General features: G+C 34.4%; 1 protein-coding gene and 1 non-coding gene across 3 annotated transcripts in view; both read left to right on the forward strand.

Annotated features, from left to right (window-relative positions):
• Positions 1-26,647, forward strand: part of Smp_156960.1 — a gene marked incomplete at both ends in the record, with an annotated part of 88,301 nt that overhangs the window by 9,188 nt on the left and 52,466 nt on the right. Inside the window, 4 exons of one of the 2 annotated variants that reach the window (XM_018797702.1) lie at positions 3,310-3,391; positions 8,161-8,376; positions 15,744-15,839; positions 24,797-24,866. In XM_018797702.1, the coding sequence (XP_018652718.1) occupies positions 3,310-3,391; positions 8,161-8,376; positions 15,744-15,839; positions 24,797-24,866 (464 nt within the window). Of the gene's footprint in view, positions 1-3,309; positions 3,392-8,160; positions 8,377-15,743; positions 15,840-19,367; positions 19,412-22,000; positions 22,075-24,796; positions 24,867-26,647 lie in introns of those variants that run through there. The other variant, XM_018797703.1, reaches the window with a different exon arrangement.
• On the forward strand, positions 6,309-6,379 carry Smp_tRNA_01664_Pseudo_TTG.1.1. The gene has a single exon. It is a non-coding gene (tRNA).

Genomic DNA, 26,647 nt, shown 5'->3' on the forward strand with positions numbered 1-26,647 from the left:
GCCGTCAAGCAGTGCTTCCAGGTTTTCCATGGTGGTCTAGCTTCAATTGACTCATGATTTCAACTATATATAAAAGATATGTAAGTATTAAAAAAATGCACAGGATTAATGACTGAATAAATTCACTTGGTGTTGTTTGCTTAGATCTTCTCATTGTTGTTTAAGACTGCAATTGATAAGTCTCTTATTGGTATTTGTGCGTACTGAGCGTATTGTCTCGATATTGCCTTAGTTTACAAGAATTCTAAGCAAAGATGGATGGTGGCTAGTAGTGGAATATAGGATGCGCGTTTCGTCCTACTCGGGACTCGTCAGCTGGATGTACCTGCATCTCTCAAAGTTGATGTTCACTCTGGGACTCGAACCCAGCACCGTTCGCTTTAAACGCTATAACGTTATCTACTAATGACTGATTGTTTGATTCTGTCAAGTAGAGAATATTTTTTTTATCAAAATGGATTGAACTGCAGTAAAAGAAACAGAAAAAGACTGGCCCCATGAGGTATTTCCTGGAGTTCTAGTGAAAAGCAGTAACCAGTGGAGTTCAACCAGGTCTGTTGGAAGATATCAACTCACTAAAGACATTGGTGAAATGGTTGTTCAACTTCGTGGATTGGTTGAAGTAAGACATTAACACCGTTGGATGCCGGCCAGCTCAGTGGTCTATCGGTTAAGTGCTCGCGCGCGAGACTGATAGGTCCTGGGTTCGAATCACGCGAGGCGGGACCTTGGATGCGCACTGCTGAGGAGTCCCACAATAAGACGAAACGGCCGTCCAGTGCTTCCAGGTTTTCCATGGTTGTCTAGCTTCAATTGACTCATGATCTCAACTATATAAAACAAGTTTACCATTCACAATTGAGTATTGTAGATAATTGAAATGGCTTAAGATATAACTACTAAGTGATTCATTCAGTTATCAACGATGTAGAATCCATTACATGTGTACATTGGTTCAAGTTGCCATGCTGTACCAATATAGAAAAATGAAATTATCAAATCAAATGTCCCAGTAGTAGAATTAGTAACGATGTAAGTGGTGTTACAAAAAATTAGGTTTAGACAACATAGTTCGAGAAGTTATAATAAATTTGTGGGAATAAAAAAAGTATAAAGTAATTTTAAAACTCAGAATCTGAGGGAAAATAGAGTGAATATACCTGCATCATAAAAAAGATTCTGAACCATGTCACTCGACGTCCCCGTCAACTGGCTACTGTAAATGAGACGATTTTAATCTGATGGTGTACACTTACTAATATGGTTAACTACAACAGTCAATGTGTTCGCGAACCGATACTACATTCTGACCTGACTTCCCTTGGCTTTCTTCCAACCTACATTTTTACCGGTAAACATTATATTTCATGACAAGAGGTGGTTGGGTATACATGGTGACTAATTAGTAGGTAATCATCTAACTCTTGGAGGAGATTATTTTCAGATCAGTGAGAAAAGCATCTACTTGTAACACTAGACAACATGGTTTAAAGTCATATCAGGAAACCCTATTTCTTGAGAGATTTCAAATATATTTTGCTAATAATTGCTAACTTTCACAGAACCCATGTTTAGAATTTCTTGCCTATTGTTTCTGATTATGTTACATAAGTTTATGTATGTAGAAAGTGTGATTGAGAGTCCGTAATCTAAAGTATATCACTACTTACAGATGAAAAGGATAATACTCTGTTTACTAGTTTTCTTCATCAACTCAACATGGTTGAATAAAGAAATTATCCTATTATACTATCATTTTTACAATTCCCTGTTACAGAACAAGCAATAAGTAGCTGAGTTCTGATTTTCTAATTGACTCTTTTCTAACATGTAGTAAATCGTTAGTTATTTGCTTAGCTTTTTATTGATAAACTGATTTCAAACCAATGTTGATAATGAGTTTTAAGACCAAGATGAATTAATTGGGAAGCTTTCATTGACATTCTGAACCTGAATTTTAGGGTCTACTTCATATAGAAGTAGGCTGTTTACTTATTCCGTAACTATTATATTTGTTCATTCCGATGGCTTTGTTTGTGATTGATCATCTTCATAGGGTTTGCCTTCATTTGCTCCCATGTTGACTTTCATCGTTGGTCGACTTCTGCGTTTCTGATTAATTAATCTCTTTAGTATTGGTCCATAGATTGGATCTATCTCAACACCAAAGTTATTACCAATTAACCTGAATGTCATGTTCTAGAAATTCTTTGGCACGCTTGAAATTTCACAGATTATAAATCTCGAAGTCTTTCCAGTCAAATTCATGTCCATGGTTGTTTGTGTACATTGATACCAGCGATAATTTATCATGTCACATCACTGTTAAACTATGTTCATTTATATGCAGCTGAAGAGGGGACCCTCTTTTTTCAATCTAGTATTTATCTCAGTTGGTGCAATTTACTCAAATCTTCATAAACTAACTACCTATCAGATCATTCTTCACATAACTATGTTCGATTATTGAATGACTAGGTTGATTTTGAAAGAAGTAGAATAGATGTTTTAGTGTTGTTTGTTTCTCTGAACTTGGTGAAAGGGGTTTTATTGCTGTTCCGGACAAAATTATCATCGGTTACTTCGTGTATAAACGAGGTTTTTAATTATTCCATAAAGATTAAATTAATTCATTCCGGTGTCCTTATTGTGACTGATTGTCTTCGTAGGTTCTGTTTTAATTTTTAATGGTTGAAATCATGAGTCAATTGAAGCTAGACCACCATGGAAAACCAGGAAGCACTGGACGGTCGTTTCGCCACACTGTGGGACTCCTCAGCAGTGCGCACCCACGACCTCGTCTCGCGAGCGAGATTCGAACCCAGGATCTACCAGTCTCAAGCCAGGGCACTTAACCGATAGACCACTGAGCCGGCATCCAACCATTAAAAATACTGAAATCTCCACAGAACCCCTTCTGTTTTAATTATTTGTCCTTGTGTTCAAGTTAACTTTTGATTGACCGTTTTTCATACAGATTAATAGATCGAATTTATTTGGACCTTTTCGTTAAGCTTACTTACCATATGATGCCGGAGTTTCTGAAAGTTACATTTATAAATAACAGTTGAAAACTGTAATGTAATGTACATTATGCAATGTGCGTTCCATAACAACACTGAAATGTATATATTTGACTGAGCATCACGTAGAGATTTTTAAGACGGTATACCTACCATATAGCAGTTATTCAAAGTTTCCATAATCTATTAATTATGTGCTTTTCTTCTATCACATTTCTTAAATGAAAACTGAAAGTTCTTTTAAGAAAATTCATTATTAGTTAAACAATCTTTTTGCATATTTTAGTCAGCTGCAGCGCTCTGCGTCAATGTTGGTTCATTTTCTGATCCACATGAAGCTCAAGGTCTTTCTCATCTATTAGAACATAGTAAGTTTAATAATCATTATACCGAATCAGGTTTATCAAATATTGTCTTAGTTTTGTCATTCTTTATGTATCACTTAAGAAAAAATTATCGTCAGTATGGTCTACCTGTAATCTTGAGGGAACTGATGCTCCTTGACGGATTCATAGAGAAGCCAAAATAAGTCACTGAGACTAGTGGTCACATTACAACTTGACCGGCAGGATTCGATCTTCACTAAGAAGGACCTGACAAACATGAAATTGATCACCACCCAGTGATTAATCAATTGTAAAAAAATTGTCTTTCAGTTAAATGTTTCATTGAATAAAACACTGAGATTTCAACTATCAAATGGTTAGCTTTATCCTATATTGTACAACAAAACTTGCGTGGCTGAAAAGTTGATTACACAAATTTGTATTCAGTCATCAAGTAACATTAAAACCACTTAAGGTTTGAAACTACAAGTACAGTCGCTATGGCATCATATTTTTACCACTGACTTAGCATCTATTGGTTCACATTCCTAACTTCAGCCAGTTTGTTACGTTGAGAGACCATCATCCATTATCTTTGCTGATATTTGTCTGACAGCCGACATGATCAAATCCGATTGGTTGTGATTTTTCTGTGTCCATATTGAAACATTTGGATGTTTTTCAGGCCACTTAGTAATGTATAATTTAGAATTTATATTTCAAATTGGAATAATCACAACTAATTTTGTGTCATATATTACATAAGATCGGCTTCCAACCATCAGGTCACAAGTTTAAACCCTAGTTCACTTAACTTGGTGTTTATGTGGTCGGATAATAACAGTAGTCGTGATATAAGCATTGTGGCTTAAATCTGAGTACTTAGAATTACACGTGTTAACTGATCTACAAACAAATGTCAGTCTCGTGTAAAGTTACGGGTATGAGGGCTGATATAACTTCCCGGCTGTCCACACCGTGGAAGGGTATTTCTTGAGGGACCTGAAAAAGAAGTTGGGTTAATGTTGGTCTTAACGACCTGAGAGCGTGAACGCAGTGCCCAAGTGACAACTGCTTGAGGCCGGTCACGCACGGCCTTTTTGTGGGGGATTTTCGACGTGTTAGCTCCGTTCTTCAAAGGACCTTACCGCCGGAGACGCAAATCTGTGAGATAAGGCGAGGTGTGCATTTTTAGGGTCGACCTTTTTTAACCCCTTCCTCCCTTGTGTGAAGGCAGCATCACTGTTACGCTGGTTGTCTGAAGGAAACACATTACTGCCGTCACACCTCTGTACAGTCGGCAGTACGACTTCGCTTTCGGACCTTGGGTTTGCTGCTTTTAGTCTCACCGTTCTTCAACCGACCTGTCTGGCATGGTAGAACCTTGAGGAACGATTGTTCCAGCCAGTATAGCTCGATTGGTTCATTACGATAGGCGAGCCCGACCACCACGTCAAGGTAGCAGCGACGGTCGGGAAAAGCCGACTCCTCGACCGGGAATCGAACCTGGCCTTCCACGTGACAGGCGGAGATATTCACCACTGTACTATCGAGGAGCACTATAAAAATGCAATCAATTAAAGATCAAGATGTCCAGTTCCATTAGTAAATCTGAATTTACTGTCTTCACATAGATTTTTATCAACCCACTCGTTCAATTTATCCTCTTGAATGACTGCTAGCATCAAAATTCTAGTTGTAACCAATGAATCTAGATTGATCCTTCATGTGAAATGATTAATTATTTAATAACCCCTGATCACTATGCTTTAGTCAACTGATTCTCAATCAACACAAGAAATGAACTAAGATTTTATTTATTCTAATAAATCCGAACATAAAGAGGATACAATAATAAAAACATTATGGTGAACATAAAACTTTTTACGTAGAAATCTTTAATTATTTCCCCTATTCGACCACTGAACTTGTTTGATAGAAACAATAGACCAATCGGTGTATGATGAGTTGTTATAACTTATAAGGTGGAAGTCAATATTATTCAAATATCACGGTATATGGTATTGATAGTGAGTTATTTAAGAAATCAGAACGGGGATTTATGTGGAGATGTTAGTAGTTTTATAATTGAAATCGTGAGTCAATTGAAGCAAGACAACCATGGAAAACCTGGAAGCACTGGATGGCCGTTTCGTCCTAGTATGGGACTCCTCAGCAGTTAGCATCCACGATACTGCCTCACGAGATTAGAATCCAGGACCTATCAGTCTCGTGCACGAACGCTTAACCTCTAGACCACTGAACCGGCATCCAATGGTGTTAGTGTCTAAACTCAACCAATCAACGAAATTGCGCCACCGTCCACCATTGTCTTCAGTGAGTTAATATCTCCTGACTGACCTGGTTGAACTCCACTGGTTACTGCTTCTCACTAGAGCACCGTTGGACGCCGGTTCAGTGGTCTAGAGGTCAAGCACTCGTTCGCGAGACTTATAGGTCCTAGGTTCAAATCTCGCGAATATATATATATATATATATATATATATATATATAGAGAGAGAGAGAGAGAGAGAGGGAAAGGGGGGAAGAGGGAGAGTAGAGGGAGAGGAAAATGCATTAAATCCGATAAGGAATCATAATTAACTAATCAATAATAATTCAAGAATCATGAATTGTTACTAAGTGATATTTGAAAACTGATAATAAACTAAGTATTTACTTACTTAAATACATCATAATATAAGAAAACCACGTGTGATATCATCAAATGACTTTGAAAAAAAAAACTATATAACAAACAATAAAAAAACCACAAAATGTACTATCTAAACGTTATACTTATAATCTGAAAAAGAGAATAATAACCAGGTAATTGAATTGAAACTATGACTATATACAAAAAAGAAAAAACGTTTTTCTTAAATGAATTTAAGATTTTATTAAGGATGATCTTGATTGTACATAAACATCAGCTGGATTATGATAATAAGAAAAGAGGACTCAGTAGCTGAGTGGACAACGCGATGGCGTTTGAAGCGAAAGGTACTGGGTTTGAGTCCCAGAGTGAATATCAACTCTGAGATGCAGGTACATCCAGCTGACTAGTCCCGAGTAAGACGAAACGCGCATCGTGGATTCCACTGCTAGCCACTATCCATCTTTGCTTAGAATACTTGTGAATTAAGGCTATATTGAGGCGATACGCACAGTATGCATATATGCCAATTAGAGACTGACCAGTTGCAGTCCTAAGAACATCAATGGGAAGATTCAAACAAGCAATACTAAGTGAAACAAAAGAGATTGTTAGATTTTATAGTTGTATAGATGTTTTGTTTTAGTGTAAAGAAATAGAGTTTGACTATTTCATATGGGACATAATTATCATCAAAGGTAATAGATGATAAGTGAGAGATAATAAGAGTTGACTGAAATTAGTGATGTAAATCATTGTATGACTTGAAAGTCATGGGTTGAATCCCTGGTGAGGGTATGGATAATGATTATTAAGGAGCATCATTTTGGGACGAGACGACTGCCCAGTACTTCCTGTTTTTCAATGGTTGTTAAACTAAGGTCAACCTTTAATATATAGCTAAAAACACAAAGAGGATAAAAGAGTTTCTTAGGTGATGCAGTGAGTTTAAAGAAATTGTTCAATCTAACGAAATATTTTACATCTTTCATTGAATTCAGTTAGACAAACATTGTAAACCATGAAGTATTAGATAGCTCAACAGTCTTAGTATTAGTCTTAACAAGAGAGAGATCCACTACCCCTTCAAGCATGGAAACTAGGACCTTCAATCCTCAGGCTGTTTACCTACGATAGTACTGGACAGTGACCATGAAATACGACGAATTAATTTCAATTAGAGATATGGATCACTGGATAATAATTCAATACTTAGTATTTGCTAGTCAAGACTGCCTACTCTTCCCCTTTCTCTAGTGTCTAGCGGTTGACTAGATTATGATTTCCAAATCTAACAAAAAGCATAGGATAAAATGGATAGTTTGGATGCGACTAGACGGTTTAGACTTCGTAGATTGCCTAGCTCTTCTATCCCATACACACCAACAAATGTAGGTCAAGACAAACAGTGTAGCAGCAGCCTCTGCATCGGTAGGCATCAACATGTACAACGGAAGATGCAAGATTCTTAAATTCAACACAGAAAACATAAACCCAATCACATGTGACGGAGAAAGTTTGAAACGTAAATGAGAGGATTGGCAATGGAAGGTTGGTATTCCAACATTTGGAGGACATACGGTACTCAAAATAACTGTCAGATAACATCAAAGTCAGAATCTTCATTACGAATATCAAGACGGTTTTATTGTACGGAGCTCAATTGTAGAGAACCACCACAACCATAATCAAGTATTTATAAACAGTTGTCTACTCAAGATGCTCAATGTCTGTTGGATGGATACTAACAGTACCAATCTACTGTGAAAGAGAGTGAACCAACTTAAAACTGAAGAGGAAATTAAGAAAATACGTTTGGGGTGTGTAGGACACATTTCAGAAATCATCAAACTGCATCACAAAGGAAGTGTTAACTTGGAATCGTAAAGAGAAACAAAAAAAAAGAGGAAGACCAAATAACATACTTCACCGACAATTGAAAGCATATATGAGTAGGATGAATACCAACTGGAAACTATTGGAAATTATTGTCCAGGACAGGATCGGATGAGGAATGCTATTGAGTAGTTTATGTTCCTCCATGAGGGGTAACAAGCGTAAGTAAGTAAGTAAGTTGAATTTCACAAACAGGTAAATGCTTCATAGAATATTGAATCTAGTGTTGTTGTTTTCTCTTCTTTTTTGTTTATTCTAGTGTTATTTCATGGTGATGAAATGAAAACATTTCATCATTATTTACAAGAGAATAATGGTTATTGGGATTCAAAAACATCAAATGAACATACACTTTACTATTTTAGTATTACAGAAAAATATTTTAATGAAGCATTACATTTATTTGCTTTACATTTTATGAATCCTCCATTAAAAATAGATGGAATGAGAAAATCAATCGAAAAACTTGATATGGGTAAGGCAATAGTGATGAAGATGTGTAGTTCAGATAGATGATTTTGATGAAGGTTTGTTCTGTGAACTGGATGGTTTGATCATGGAGCATTCATTATTCTACCCGAAGTTTATGTTGATGATGTTGTTCAAAAGGATGATGAAAGCTATCCAGTTCAAAGAATAAAACTTCATCAAAATGGGTAAGGAGTAATTTTTGTTGAAAATATTACCAAGTTTTACTTATCTAATTGTTTAGTATTGTTGGTTAATTGCTCTGGCGCGAGACTGGTAGGTCCTGGGTTCAAATCTCGCGAGGTGAGGTCGTGGATGCGCACTGATGAGGAGTCCCACAGTAGGACGAAAAGGCCGTTCAGTACTTCTAGGTTTTCCATGGTGGTCTAGCTTCAATTGACTCATGATCTTAACTATATAAAATTGTTGAAATTCTGTTGAATAATTTTACTATTCTAAATGATATAATATCATATGAACTATGTTATTATATAAAGTGATTGTAAGTGATTGATAGAAACCTTGAGACTAAGGTTGAATTACCTAGACTAGTAACACAATGGTTAACTGAGTTAATAGACAAATATGAAATGGTTCAATATATATATCGATCAATAAATGTAAGTATTTCAGTATTGAGGATTTTAAGAAATGATTTGAATAGATCGGTATTAGTGTGGTGTAGGTTACTGATATCCACATAAGTAGTATATGGTGATGGTCGGGTATTGAATGTATTTCAGTAAAAGATCGATAAGAAGAGAACGGGAACGGCACGCAATTGGTATGAAAATGCATGAACAATTATAATCGGAGACTATGAACGGATATTTGCAGAAGAAACAGTCAAATTGAGACAATTGATTGTTATTTTGCAAAATAACTGTTGACAATATGATTTTCATATTTTAATGACATATTCTGTCATGTTGTGCTGTAATACATTCGATCGTCCCCACTCGTGTTCTTGTTCACTACATTAGTAATTCGAAATGAGAGGTTGGAAGATTCTGATCTTGAATGCAGCAAGTTGGATTAGTTCTTTCAAGATTACATGTAAGCCTTATTAACAAGTGCAAAAGTCACTGTTTTCTGACGATTATCTCCAACCACCTGAAATCGATTCATATTTTTCTCCCTATAAATAAATATTGTTAGCTTATAGAACCTAACTTATCTTACTGAAGATGTTTAGTTAGGAAAGCAAGGAGCGTAGTTTTTTTATGGTGTATTCCTTGAAAACGTATTTCTGAAGTGGTTTTTTGAATGATGAGTTTGTAATGTATGTAAATGTTATCAGTTTAGTTGATGGGATTGTTGACCAATTTGAAATTTTAACAAAACTTATGGCTAATGAAATCAATCTCTAACTAGTAACAATCAATAAGGTTATCTCATTTACGGCATCAAGATTTGTAAATAAATTATCTTGATGAAGCTAAATGATGTTCTTCAACTTCAAATCGATTCGCTAAGTAACTCTGTTTGATCTTAATGTTTGCCGGTTAAGGAGCAAGTTGGTAAAAATTTGAGGATAGTCTAACCAAGAGTTGGCTTTAGTACACTTACTTACTTATGCCTGTTACCCCTTGTGGAGGAGCATAGGCCGCACACCAGTAATCTCCATGCAACACTGTCCTAGGCAATCCTTTCCAGTTGTTATTCATCGTCCTAATATCTGCTTTTATTTCCCGGTGTAATGTATTCTTTGGCCTTCCTCTTTTCCGCTTCCCTTCACCATTCCAAGTTAGGGCTTGCATCGTGATGCAGTTTGATGATTTCCTCGATGTATGTCCTATCTGCTTCCAACGTCTTTTCCCAATTCCCTCTTGAGCTGGAGGCTGGTTTGTCCTCTCCCATAAAACACTGTTGTTGATAGGATCCGGTCAGTGAATGTTGAGTATTTTGCCTAGAAAACTGTTTATAAATACTTGTACCTTTTTGACGATGGATTTAGTAGTTCTCCACGTTTCAGCTCAGTACATTAGAACTGTCTTGACGCTCGTATCGAAGATTCCCGTAAAAAAACTAACTCGCTAAAAAAACGCTAACCAGGCTTTAGTACGTGAAGTCATTAAATGCTGATTTTGGTGATGTTGATAGGTTCAGACTACCTGGATGAGACTGTCATCATTCTCACGATTAGTGTCTGGAGACGTCAGGTGACGTGGCTCAGAACCATCCATGAAGGCCCGAATGCACTCATTCTTTGTCTGAGTTATGAAATTGTTGTATCCTTTTCTATTTTATGAATTCATTCTCTCTTCTCATACAGTAATGACTCTGCTTAAACTTTGTACCAGAACTAATATTGTTAGTACTTCTACCCTCTTAGTAATCTTTCTAATAATTTCATCTTTCGTTAGTGACATGATGTGATAAATTAAACTGGTGTACATAAGTGACAGGTTGTACTTTGGTTGTGATTGACTGAGTCTGGTTGACCCCGTAAACCAAGAAAAAAGTAGTTAGCGAAACTTTTGAACTAACCCATAGTCATCGATTTTCTCGGAGTTCAATAAGAATCAGCCGTTGCTAGCCAGACAAAATAGTCAAAAGATTAAATTCCTTATTACAAAAGCCGTAATACCTATTTTATTCAACATCACATGCAATAAAAAAAATCATTAAATTACAGGATAATTCCATCATCTGACTAATCAAGATCCAAGAGATACTTTTCATTATTAAATATGTCTGATTAAGAAATGTGATACTTCATAATAAATAGTAACTAGTACTATTAACTTGGTACATAGTTGACAGTCTGCAGTATTCTGATTCATCAGGTTTAATGGAACAGAATCACATGACTTAATCAATTTGCCTGTCATAACTATGAATACAGAATGTTTGTAGTGATTATTCACTTATTACAGTTTGATTCAAGGGGTAACTTTTGCTGAACAGTAATTTAAAAACAGGATTCATTAGACAGTCATTTCGCTGTACCGTTGGACTCCTTAACAGTGTGCATCTACTGCCCTAGTGGACCGTGTTGGTAATAAAATGTATACTTCCTTAGATCGATTCAAAGTTGGGTCTTGAATGAAAAATATTGAGATATACCCAACTAGAAAAACAGGTTCCCGGTGCCCTTTAATCTACAGTGGTTATGTAACTAAAGTCGGTCTCTGATCTCTTATTATATTCCATCACTTGATTATGACCATGAACAAGTGTTGGTTAGTTTCCTGTTACTTAAAATGTGATTGAATGTAGATTGTTTAAGTAAACTTAACTACTTATCCAAAGTATCCAATTGGAATAAAGTCGAATGACAGGAAAACTGATCTAAAAAATAATTACTTCTGTAATAATCAACAAATAAAATATGTAGCACAATGATAAAAGTGACTGAAATTCAATTTATGAAGCTGCGGAATTGCAAACGAAGTGTACCTTTCTTGCTAATCTACTACTCAGTGAAGCTGAAATTCGATGGTCAACATTAATTCAATATCCGTAGCTACAAATACATGAATAGCTAACACAATGTGAACACTACTCAGCCTTAGAAGCTGAAAGAACACTTATGAGCAAGGATGGATGGTGGCTAGCAGTAGGATCCAGAACGCGTGTTTCGTCTTATTTGGGATTTGTCAACTGGATTTACCTGCATGTCAGAGTTGATATTCACTCCAGGACTCCAATCTATAAACAGTCAATTGTACATACATCAATTGCAGTCTTAAACATTCATGGGGAGACTGAAACAAACAATACAAAATGAATTTTAAAGAATATTTGTTTAAAATTAATACAGATGAAAATCTGTTTAGAATCAGACAGTTAAGGTTAATTAGCACGATATTTCAACCTCATTAAAAAGAATTGAAAGACAATTGATAGTTATTTAAGCCATCAGATCATAATATCATAAAATACACTTTGAGGATACGTTAATGTTTTATTTGAACACATAAATATTGCTACAAAGTGACACCGAATACATATACGCCACACAAGTCACTTGATTTGTGTGAGGGCTGGAATACTGCTCAGACTCTCATGTCAAAGCAGGTGGTTTTCTTAGGAGGACTCTCTCGGAGCGTTTGACCTCATAGGTCTGATCCACAAGACAGCGGAGCAACATCAGGAGATGCAGTCAAATGGTATCCGGTCACCAATAATAGGTTCATACACCATTTGTTCCTTCGGAATTCTGGAGCCTATTGGTTTGGAATGAGGGTTCTCCAACTCCTCTAGGTGGACCTTCTGTATCCACCAACCCGGTTAAAGCTCCCGATATTTACTTTCCGTCCTCTCAATTTCATAAACAATGCACGTGTTATGAGAATGCATTGAGTAGGAATTCCGTGTAAGTGGTTGTATATGCGTGGCGAAGTGAGAGGACTTGGAGAAGGAGAGCGAACTCTCCACACCCACGTCCGTACCACGGCATTTGGGAGCAATGAGAATAAGTGATTAGACATTATTAAAGTCTTTTTTCTGAGTAATCAAATTAAACATTCCCAATTGTTTTCTAGGATATTTGAGGTGATTCGTACACTACTCATAAGTATAGATTACAGTAAAACTAAACAAAACCCGTTTATTAATTATCAACTGATTTAATAAACATATAACCAATATTGTTATCAGCAATGAACAATTACATATTTCCAGTTCTATATTAAAAATCATATTCATCAAACAATTCAACAAACATCTCAGTGGTCTGTCGGTTTAGTGCTCTGGTGAGAGACTTTCAGATCCTGGGCTCGAATCTCGCGGGACAGGATCGTGGATGCGCACTGCTGAGGAGTCCCACAACAGGACGAAACAGTCGTCCAGTGCTTCCAGGCTTTCAATGGCGGTCTATCTTCAATGGATTCATGATTTCAACTATATAAAACATCTTATATATTAAAATTATAGATGTATCTTTTAAACAAACAATTATTAAGCTATATTATCTTAATTCAAACAAGTAATCGATCAATATTTATATTATTATACTTTAATTCTAGACTTTTTCAAATAATCAAAGTTATTTCTCAAGGTCATCCGCCATTTCACTTTATTGATCATTAGATATGACCTCATCTCTCAAGGTTATTATTAATCTATTTAAAAGTATCTTTTATTAGTTAAATGTAAAATTGAAAAATTCTATTTTGTATGAATAAAGATGTCGGTGTTGTTGTTGTTGTTGGTTGGGGGGTTTATTTATTTTTTTGTTGTTTTTTTTTGTATTGTGTTGATTATATTTCAACAGTTGTGGATATATACACATAAATCTTATTTTTAAAACAAAGAAAAAAAAAGAAATATTGAATTCATTTTAATTATTTGTAGACAATTTAAATTTTAGAAATGGCGCCAAAAAATACTCATCAAAATATTGACAATAATAATGATGATAATGTCAATTATAGTTTAACTATAAAGTATTCATTATTATAAAATACTTTTATAATGAATGAGAATACAAATGAGGACAATCAAATGTGTGTTTAAATGCAAAGTTGTAGAATACCTTAGTAGAATCTAAGAACTATACAGTAAATACTTCATTTGGAAAATGTTATTCAATTGTCTTAAACTTGACTGCTCCTTCTGCAGAATATTAACCGATTATCTCAGAATTTGATTGTTCTTGTATTTCCATACCGATTGCTTTCTGTTCCTGTTCTTTTCCTTGTCGATCTTCTTGACTTTTTTTTATGCTAGACATTTGTATTCCTGACTAGCGTTATATACTACTTATGTTGATATTAAGTAGCACACAATATACTTTTAGTAGAAATACTGTATTAAGATGATAATTCATTTAGACGATCTTAGAATTAATAAAAAAAGACAATAAATTTAAATTCACTTGGTGTTGTTTACTTGTATCTTCCCATTGTTATTTAGGACCGTGATTGATCAGTGTCTTTTCGGCATATGTGCATCCTGTTCTAACTCCCTCGATATTGCCTGAAGTCAGAAGCTTTATAAGTAAATAGGACGGAACGCCCATACTGGATTTTATTACTAGCCTTTATCCATTATTGTGTAGAATGCTTGTAAATTAAGGCAATACGGAGGCAGTCCACACAGGATGCACATATACCAACAAGAAATTGATCAATTGCAGTCCTACATAACAGTGGGAAGATACTAGTAACCAACACCAAGTGAAATTACTTCACCCCGTTATACGAGCAGGTGGCTATCAGGAATCAGTAGCAGAGTGGATAACGTGATACTGTTTGAAGCGAAAGCTACTGGGTTCGAGTCACAGAGTGGACATCAAATCTGAGATGCAGGTACATCTAGCTGACGAGTCCTGAATATAACTGGATTCCAATGCTAGCCAATATTCATCTTTGCTTATAAAGTTATAATGATTGTTGACATTTAAATTGTGTCTGATCACAATATGGAATCAGTTTGTTTTAATGAATAAGGGAATTATTTATGTTTAATTTACAAAATAAACACTGAATTATTTGTAGAAATTTCTGTACTTATTAAGAGTATAATGAAATAAAATTCTGGAAAATCAAAAAAAGGTTATTGTTTTCAATACTGACTTAAAGCAGACAATTCATGTACATTGATTGATCATTGAGTAGTTGCCAATGTAGTATTTAGATAGTCATCAGTGCTGATCGAATAATACTGACCAGTTATCACTATGGTCTTTGTTCTAGGTGATTAAGAATAACATGAAGTTGAGTGGTTAGAGAAAATCAGTTGGAATCATTAAATATTTGTTTCTTGACACTTGGTCCTAGTCAACTTGGTGTAACTACAATCTTGAGTTAATCACTACTCACACGTTGCATTATAATCCAAGTCACGTAACTTTACAATATGAAATCTCACCTGGCAGCGACTGATTATCTGATTATCATATAGTGGTAACTAAAATCAGCCATCATTAAATTTAGTTTCCTCAAGATTAGCGGTACACTAAACTGATGAGTGTCAACTATTATATCGTGTGCATGCGTGCCCTGTTTATAGATCAACATAATGATTCCCGCCAATCAGGGGGCAGTGAATTATCGATCAGAGCAATGATAAACGATAAACCATATGAGCAGTTTTGAGTAGTTATCAGTCCTGTTTTCTGCCTAGCCCAGCCAGTTAAGTCCAGTACACCAATAACAGCCTCTGCAATATGAATCATAAATCCTAAATTCAAGGTTTCCAACCAATTACTTTCAATCAACTAATATTACATAATTATCAATTATGTCATCAAGGCAATAACGTCTTAACATTTTCCTTTAACTGATCCATCCTCCTGTAATTATCATGAAGATATCATCAATCTGATCGACTGACAAGGTGCCTTTCATTATATTTCTAATGGGAATCAATTGTATTTCTGACTCTGTGTTCTTCTTCTTTTGTTAACCCTTGAAAAAAATGTAGAATTTCAAAAAGTCAAAACAAGAGATTATGCAAAACTACGTGGATTCATTTCAAGTTTAGCTGTTAAAGGATCTCCATATCGATTATTTAGTCGAGGTAAGTTTTTTCAGAAAATAAGGATCCTGTCCTATTATAATCATAAGTTATTCAATGTTTTGATTGGTTAGAATCTGTTTTAAACATCTGGGCTACCTGTTCTTGTCATGTAGATATTTCAACAAGTTATCTAATTTTGTTTGTTTTAATACATCATTATGCCTATTAATCGCACAACCTATTCAGGTGCGTTTCTTAAAAGTGTAAGACCTTTCGCTGTAAAAAGTTACAGAAGGCCTAATTAGAGATATCGTGGTTGCTGGCAATATGCAGCGAGAAGAATGTACATTATCCAGATGTCGATTGACTGGGCTGCTAACTTCTAACTGGCGATCACTCAATATTTATCGTCAGGAAGGACGAAGAAGTAAGAAACGGAAACTTGTTGAAGTACTTTGTGTTGAGAATTCTATATTGTACCAAAAATATAATATTGAATAAAGCTAATAATAATAATAAAAACCTTAAGACAATACAAGCTATATTACTCTTACTATTTAGTAGTTTATATGTAACTACAAAATTAGTGTAGTCTCGAACAATCATCATGCATAATTAGTCACACAAGAGAAAGAAGATATCATCATATTGTTCAGTTAGACAATGACGGATTCGTGATTAAAACGTTTAGCTTAAAGAATACAATCACAAAATTATACACATTTATATCATCAGTTGATTGACCAGTGATTAGTGACCAGCGTCTTTTTTTCTGGTCATTTATTTGTGACAAAAACTTATGGATCAAGTTAAAATATTGCTCTTAGTTTAAATGATATGATATGGTGTGGACTATGTTGTGCTACTAGTTGGTCGAGGTTAGTTACAAACTTTAATGGATGGTGCTGATTCGAATCCCACAGTTTCGTGGTGACTGAAAATACACCTTGTTGATAAACGACGACTGGTACCAAACTTTAGTTATGCATAACATCCTACCGACTACCTCTCACTGCATAAAATGTATGTAATCATTAAACATGAAAAACTCAACATGGATAAAGTAAATTCATATTATGAAGTCTATTTAGACAAATATTTGTCACTTTTAGGTTAAATTCTGAATGAATCGAACTGTTTAGTAAATAAGACTTATTATGAACAAGACGTCTCGAATGAATAATATTAAAGATTAAGTCATATCAGAACTCCCTTTCCTAATAGTCTGAAGGTAGTATACATGGCTAATTATCGTTGTCAATCGTAAAATAAATGTTTATTCATTCATTGTCATATTTTGTTTTTTATATATAGTTGAAATCATGAGTCAATAGAAGCTAGACAACCATGGAAAACCTGGAAGCACTGGACGACCGTTTCGTCCTATTGTAGGAATCCTCATCAGTGCGCATCCAAGATCTCGCTTCGCGAGATTCGAACCCAGGACCTACCAGTCTCTCGCGTGAGCACTGAACTATATATAAAAAATTACTAAAAATCTCCACAAACAACCCACTTATCATATGCTCGCTAGTGACTGGCTCCATGAGGGATTTCCTGAAGTTCTTGTGAGAAGCAGTAACCAGGGGAGTTTAACCAGGTCTGTTGGGAGATATCAACTCACTGAAGACATTGGTGAATGGTTGCTCAATTTCGTGAATTGGTTGAAGTAAGACATTAACACCGTTGGATGCCGGCTCGGTGGTCTATCACTTAAGTGTTTGAGCGCGAGACTGGTAGCTCCTGGGTTCGAATCTCGCTAGGCGGGATCTTGGATGCGCACTGCTGAGGGTCCCACAATAGGACGAAACGGTCGTCCAGTGCTTCCAGGTTTTCCATGGTTGTCTAGCCTCAATTGATTCATTGTTTCAATTATATATAAAATTACTAAAAATCTCCACAAAAAACCCCCATATTTTGTTTTTGTAAACAAAATAACTTGATTGTATGATTCCTAATTTAAAACGGCTTTTTCTTATCTGTGTTCTTTTTGTATAAGGAAATAAACAATCATTGATTACTGAGCCAGAAAAAAATAATATCGATGTATACGGTTTATTAAAAAAACATTGGACCACATTGTATTCAGCACATAGAATGACGTTGGCTGTACAATCGAAAGGTAATTGTATACTAGAACGATGTATACATATATATATATATATATTGTAGATAGTTTCATTTTGGAAAGTATGGGTGGCTTGATGGCCTGTGTTAGTCCTAGCAATGGTGGTCTCTCAGTTGATCTAAATTTCTTTTGAAAGAGTCGATGGATGGAGCCTCTACCACGTAATGAGGTAATAAATCCCACTCGTTGATGGTTCGATGTAGAAGTCGATAAACAGTTGACAAGCGATTTGTCCTTGGCTTGTGAACCTTTTGCAGTATCCTCCTAAAAGAGAACGAACCATTATTCATTCAAACACTTTGATTAAAGACAAAAAGAAATTACCATGTTGACACTTAAATTTAATGATTTTTTTAAAAAATGTATTCCCCTTGATCTTTTGGAATAGATCTATGCCAAGTTCCATAGATATAGATAGATAGATTTGCATATTTGTGTGCTTGTGTGTGTGTTTAACCACATTAATATATTCTTCTATAGATACAAATTGATATTCATATATGCATATAGATATTCATAGTCAAATTTGAAACAATTTTTGGATAAAAAATGAATTAATTTTTTTTTCAATATTTCAAAGAATAAGTATCAACATATTTATAACATATCGGTTCATTCACTTGGTATTGTTTGTTTGGATCTATACATTGATGTTTAGGATTGCAATTGATCAGTGTCTTGTTGGCATTTGTGCATACTGTGTGGATTGTCTCGATATTGCCTTAATTCACAAGCTAGTAGTGGAATCAAGGATGCGCGTTTCATCCTATTTGGGATGAACATCAACTCAGAGTTGATGTTCACTCTGAGACTCAAACCCAATACCTTTCGCTTCAAGCGTCATCACGTTATCTACTCAGCTACTGAATCCTGATAGCCACTTGCTTGTGAAAAGGGGTGAAGTTTGAATTCACTCAGTATTGTTTGTTTGAATCTTCCCATTTATTTTTAGGACTGCAAATGGTCAGTCTCTTATTGGCATATATGCATACTGTGTATATTGCCTCGATATTGCCTTAATTTACGATGGCGTTTGAAGCGAAAGGTACTGGGTTCGAGTCCCACAGTGAACGTCAACTTTGAGAGGCAGGTATATCCAGCTGACGAGTCCCGAATACGACGAAACGCGCATCCTGGATCCTACTGCTAGCCACTATCCATCTTTGCTTACCATGCTTGTTAATTAAGGCAATACGCACAGTGTGCACATATACCAATAAGAGACTGACCAGTTGAAGTCGTAAACATCAATGGGAAGATTCAAACAAACAATACTTGGTGAATCTAAATAAATTACAGTCTTGTCGTTGCAATTCGTACAAACTATGCAATTGCTGAAAGAGAAATATTAAAATAAACGCAACTTATATATATATATTTTCTTTATGGATACATCTATGTAAGCAGTTCTCACTCTATCAACATATAAATCTTTTATATTTACAGATTCTTTAAACAAAATGGAGAAAATTATTCGAGAGAAATTCTCTAATATACCTGCAAAGTTTGTATATTTTTCAATTATATTTAATAATACACTTTTATAATTTTTATTTATTCTTAAAGGAATGAAACAGAATTAGTCCGGATAACTCTATGATAATGTTCCGATAATTTTTTAAGCTTAGAATCAACGAAATAAACAAACATAAACACTCTTATAATTAATATCAGATAATAGTTTTGTAATAAACATTCGGTTTTAACTCATAATATTCACCTTCCGTTAAAATAGAGAACAGGTGAAACAATTGGATACCATCTAATGTTGTATTCAATGTTAAGGAGCCGATTTTGAAGGTCGCTGAATTAAATTTTGTTGTCTTCTCTTTTTATGTGAAATACAGAAAAACACTTTGAAGACGAACATTAGAAAGTACATTCTGTTTTTGTCACTGAAATGTTTAACGACCAAACTGAGTATGTTTACGATTGATCAACAAAGTTCTATATCTCGATATTTGAGGTTCTCTGTGGGACCTACAATACTTGCGGAATTAACAGCGATCGAGTTACTCTAATGCTACTGGTACGATTGCGTATAAAACATCCTATCATTTGACCTCTAACATGGGCAAAAGATAAATTCTAAAAATACTTGGTCTCAGAAGTAAAACAACCAGGACAAAACGAACCAGTACATCTACATATATATAATAACAAAAACATGATCGATAATTAAACAGGTATTCAGTGAACTAAAAGCCAAAGAAATCAATCATAAAAACGTCAAAAGTCATAAGGACTATTGCATTATTGAAAAGAGGCCCTTGCAGTCATAATTTCCTGTGAAATTTTAGCAATGTTAATAAAATTTAAGTAGTCTTGTGTTTACCTTAATAGAAAGTGGATCATTTGACACTAGAGAGTATGATAAACAAGTAATTTTACCTTAGAATAGATAAATCATGAAAAGTAGTGGAATTCAGGATGCGTGATCCATCCTATATACCAGGAGCCAGCTGAGTTTACATGTAACCTGTTAGGGATTTTTACATTGAAACTTGAATATAATGCCTGTCAATTCAGACAGAAAAATATTACACACTGAAATATTAAGTCCCCTGGTCATTCAGGGGATATTATATTATTTATATAATAATTAGTAATGGTTTGGATTGTTCTTTAGTTATTATTCAAAACAGCCTTTTTAGTCACTCTATTCTAAAAGACCTTTGACAGAATGGACATAGGGAAACAACCTGTACAGAATGTACATACGATTCCAACAGTTCAACAGAATTAAGTCCCTACTATTACTAACAATAAAGTTCACTTGTTTACTAGTAATTCGATGTTTATTCTCAATAGTTTTACCGATTAGTGATAATCGACATGATTGCATTCATCAACTACTGTTTTGTACAACTATAATCTAATGAGTTTTAAATGCGAAACCCTACACACCTTAAATTTAGATAGGTGGTCACTATTATTAACCTTTAAATGTAAGGTTTAAACCTAAAATGGGTACAGGAATCTGTGAATAGAATGGGATTATCTTAGCATTTAATTTAACACACAGTAAGCTAAGACTCTTCTAATAACAAATAAAGATGATGTGACGAAATAAACTTATTGTAACCAACGGAATTAATGAACAATGTTTTATCATTTAAAATTTAAAATGACTAATTATCAAACTATATAGGAACAATAACGGGTCGGATTTGCATGTATATAGCAAACAATTTTCTTTGAACCTAGCACACAACAATACTGTCATGCACTGTCCCATCGCCCTTGGCAGATCAGGCAACCTGAAAGTCACGAGAACACCATCAGGGCATACGACAGGCTAGGTACCCCACACACACACAATTTTCAAGCTAATGTATAAATGTGATCAACAATTAGATAAGTATTTATATATAACCTACTTATTCTGTTTTGAAATTCACAACAATTGTGTAACATGGTTATAGTTACCTAGATTATTATTATTATTATTACTATTATTATTATTATTATTATTAGTAGTAGTAGTAGTAGCTTTATTCAATATTACATTTTTTGATACAACGTAGAATCCTCAGCACAAAGTATTTCAACAAGTTTCCTTTGATTATTTCTCAATCGATTCTGACGATAAATATTCAGTGATCACCAATTAGATGTTAGCTTTTCAAGAATCAACATTTGAATAATATATATTCTTTTCGATGCATATTGCCAACCACCACGATGCCTTTGATTGTACTCTTTCTTAACTTATACAGTGATATGTCCTGAACGTTTCACAAACATACCTGAATAGTTTACGAGACTAATAGACATAATGATGTGTTAAGATAAACGAATAAAACAGATAACATGTTGAAATATCCAGATGGAAGGAACAGGTAAACAACTTATTCAAGCAAACTCTCAATATATTTGTGACACATCTTAGCAGGTACATCCAGCTAACGAGTCCCAAATAGGACGAAACGCGAGTCATGGATTCCACTGCTAGCCACTATCCATCTTTGCATCTTAGTAATAAGCTTTAAATTTTGAGTTTTTCAAATATTACGTCATTGTTTAATGGGAATCCATTCAATTAACGTTATTGTTTTCTTAAATGTTTTACTTTTGTATTTATCATTCATAGTCGATCAGTGAAAATAGATTTGACAAGATATAGAAACAGTTTTGATTCCCCAGACTTCTTAAAGTTATACCATGGTAAGTCAGCTTAATAATTATACATATGATGCTAACGAATGAATTGTGTATGGAAACAAGAATCATATAAGGTTTAGGATTAAAGGTAAAGGTTAAATGTTTATTATTAGACAAGAATGTCCCGGGTTCGATCTCTGGCAGGATCTTAAATACATGCTAATATGAAATTGAATAGTAGAATGAAAATATTTTCTAATGATTTATGGATTTCATTGAAATCTCAACTGTGATCAATCTGTAGTGAATACAATCTAGGAAACGTAAAAATGCTTCAATCCTCATGTACTCCATTTTATGAGGTTATGGATACATGAGAAGGCGAATTCGGGCTTAGGATTAAGCAAAATTAAGTAATTGAAAATGAAAATAAGAAAATGTTTGAGTACTTTAAGTTGATTAGTTAAATATTAAAATGAACTGACCAAGAATGATTATTTTAAACTATGTAGTAGCATTATAAGCAAAGATGGATATTTGGCTAGTAGTGGAATCCAAGATGCGCGTTTCGTCCTATTTGGAACTCGTCAGCTGGATATAACTGGATCACAGAGTAGATGATCACTCCGGAACTCGAACCCAGTACCATTCGAGTTATCCACTCAGGACGAAACGCGTATCCTAGATTCCATTGCTAGCCACTATCCATCTTTGCTTATAATGCTTGTGAATTAAGGCTATATCGAGGCAATCCACACAGTATGCACATATGACAATAAGAGACTAATCAATTACAGTCCTAAACATCAATGGGAAGATTCAAACAAATAATACCAAGTGAATTTATGTAGTAGCATATTTTGCAACCTGAAATAGAAAATTTCAAAAGTAAAGTGAACAACAGCCTAAAATATTGATACTTTACTTGGTCACTTCTTGTTAAATTCTCATCTGAACAGTCTGTCAAGATCACTGTTTATTGTCAAAATGTTAGTATACCTTCAGTGTTGAATGAACTTTATCAGATGAGTCCATAAAGTGCTAGATACGTTAGATATATTATCATTATGATATATACAGTATTTGATAGATGTTCATTAAATGGAATTGTCAAACAACTGTGCTATATTTGATTGTTTATTGGAATTTATCAAAAAGTGTATGAAATCAGCTACGTCAAGTCATTATGCCCAATTTCGCAATTAAGATACTACATTTATTCAGCACCACATATTTGAATACAGTAAGGAATTCTCAGCACAATCATCATAAAATCCTAGTTATATAAGCATTTAACTTACTAATAAACAAAATATATGTGTAATATATCTATAAACAGTGATTATACATACTTACTTATTTACTCCTGCTACTCCTCGTGGAGGAGCATTGACCGACCACTAGCATTCTCCATCCATCTCTGTCCTAGTCAATACTTTCCAGTTTTTTCCAGTTGCTATACAACCTTTTCATATCTGCTTACAGTTTTCAACTCAGTGTGTTCTTCGGCCTTCCTTTTTTCCATTACCCTTCAGGAGTACAAGTTAGGATTTGCTTAGTGATGCAGTTTTGTGATTTTATCAAAGTATGTTCTATCCACTTCCAACTTCTTTTCCTAATTTCCTTTTCATCTGGAAGCTGTTTTGTCCTGTGCTATATTAGGCTGTTGCTGACGGTATCTGGCCAACGGGTATTGAATATCTTGTGTAGAAACAGTGATTATGAGCCATTCAGTAATTTTTAGAACCATTCTTACCCTCACAACAGTTCTTTCCATGTCAAAATACATTTTGGTGTATAAATTGTGTAGTGATCAATTCTTGTTTCTACAAATAAGAGATGAGAAAAGTTTATGAATCATATTGATGGGACTTCTTCAGTTTCTGGGTAATCAGATTGGTAATAGACTGCAAATATTTTATAATGATCACTATGGAGTAAGTTGGATTTTTAGAACTTGATCAGCATAAATGACTAAAAATTAGCTACATTTGGTTATTACATAGTCCGTAAAACTTTCGAAGAAAAGGAACATGTTCTACAGAAAATATTTCTGAACTGTGCAAATCAGTATTCATGAAACCTCTTTTAAAGGATATTTTTATTACTTTTGGTCGTCAAACTATAGTTAAGATTGTCAGGATGGCTTGTGAAGATTGTTCAATTGCACTGAAATTACGAATATATCTAATTCGCTGAGCCATTAGAAACATGGAAGCACTGAGCGGTGCTCCGTCCCGGTTTGGAACTCATCACTAGTGCAAATCCACAGTTGCGCAACCGAGGGTCAAATCCAGAATCCTTGGACCTCTTAATCTCTAGATCATTGGGGTGGGACTCAATGGTGTAATGGTGAAATCCACATTCACCAGTTTAAAACTAAAGGAGTAAACGTCATAATGTTACTAAACTTAAATAATAACTAACAGTGGAAATTAGAAAGCATGTTTCGTCTAGTTTGAAACTTGTAAACTGAATACACCTCTACTTCAGTGCTGATGTTTACTATAGGATTCAATCCTATTATCTATTGCTTTGAATATTGACATGTTACTAACTGATCCACCGAGTTTAAACATTCCTAATCCTATTTAATGTGTATACTGTTCTTATGATTCATTCATAATCATAGTTTTTAATGAACAAACATTCATTATATACTGGTTACATCTTGTTATACATTAGATAAAATCCGCAACACTTTAATTGTACCAAAAATGATAGTGATATTAATTGTAATTAGGATATCATTTTATCTTTCCTCCTTCATTTGATAAATATATAGTTGATAGTACACGAAATAAGGAACAATTACGTATGGTTTGGGCTGTACCAAGTGTTTGTACATTGTATGAGTAAGTGTAAACTATATGTATATATATACTCTGTTTAATGTTTAAATCTTTAGAAGAACATCAGTTCCTTCTGAAGATTATAAATACACCTAATACGAAACTTACAAGTATCGCTATATACTACTTGCTTTTAATAAAGTTTAAGTAATACTTAATAAGTCAATTCAACAACTTTAAACACCTTTAATATTTATTTTCATTAATATGTAATCATAGTTCAAGTGAGATATTGTAAATTTTCAAGCTGAAAGGTCTTATAGTTGAAATCATGAGTTAATTGAAGCTAGATCACTATGGGAAACGTGGAAGCACTAGACGGCCATTTCGTCTTATATATGCTACAATACTACAATTTACAAAGAAAAAACGACTAAAATGACATTGCATTACAAGCAAAGATGAATAGTGGTTAGCAGTGGAATCCAGGATGCGCGTTTCGTTCTGTTTGAGACTCGTCAGCTAGATGTACTTGTATCTCGGAGTTGATATTCACCCTGGAACTCGAACCCAGTAACTTTTGCTTCAAACGTCATCGAGTTATCCACTTAGCTACTGAGTCCTGTTAGCCACTTGCATGTGTAATGGGGTGAAGTTTGAATTGACTTAGTATTGTTTGGTTGAATCTTCCCATTGACGTTTAGGACTGCAATTGATCAAATGAATTAAAATGACATAGAATATCGTCATTTTTTAAAAAAAATTGTAGAATTTTCACATTTATTAGCTGAAAAACTCCTTTGATAATTTTGTTATTTTTGATAATGTTATTCTTTTATTGATAAATACTGTTACTCATACGCCTAAACTGCCTTCTTTAGACGGTTCATATAAATGTAGGTACTGCTACACATCAACTGGAATAATAGAGCGAAGGCGTAAATTGTGAGTACAAGAGTTACGCTAAGATTATTTTTTATACGAAAAAAAACGACGGTATTCGCAAATTTATACATGACCATGGGCTTCCGGAAATTTCTGGGACCATACTACATATGGTATTAGTAGTACAGATAAATATCCTATCAGAAACTTAACACGTGATTCTTCATTTTCTGGATGTTTATGAGGAGCTTCTATTCAACGCAAATATCAATCAATCATTTGAGATTTCAACGTTCATGCAATTTCCATATCAATTGCTTTGTGTTCTCATTCATTCCTTCTCGATCTTCTTGAGCTTCTGCTGTCAGATATACTTCTCATATCTCTAAAAGTAGCACACATCATGATGGAATTTTCTATTACAATTATAGATAATACACTGAAGTTGCCGAATAACGAAACAGTTAGTCTATGAGAACAATATCAACTTGTAATGAATCATTTCGAACATTATTAACAAATAACCAATTCAACTTCATTGTTTTCTGATTATTGTAATCAAATAAATAAATAACGATTATGTACGATAATTCTGTTCTTCGTCATGAATACAAAACTTGGAAAAAAACAAAAATCCAGGTGAGAGTAGTTGGGGGGGAATAGGAGACCAACTGATGAAATATATATTGGTTTAAACTAAATATTTTATTATCAGATAAATGAGATTATTAGTTAGAGATGATGTAAGACTTCTATCTATATTTTATAAGCAGAAACGGATGATGGCTAGTAATGGAATCTAAGATCGGTATTTCGTCCTATTTGGGACTCGTCAGATGGATAAATCTGCACCTCACAGTTGATGTTCACTCCACTAACCAAAACCACTACCGTTCGCTTCAAACGCCATCACGTTATCCACTTATCTACTGGGTCTTGATAGTAACATGCATGTGTAT

Source organism: Schistosoma mansoni, chromosome 5 (assembly GCF_000237925.1).
Source record: "Schistosoma mansoni strain Puerto Rico chromosome 5, complete genome".
NCBI classification, from domain to species: Eukaryota; Metazoa; Platyhelminthes; class Trematoda; order Strigeidida; family Schistosomatidae; genus Schistosoma; species Schistosoma mansoni.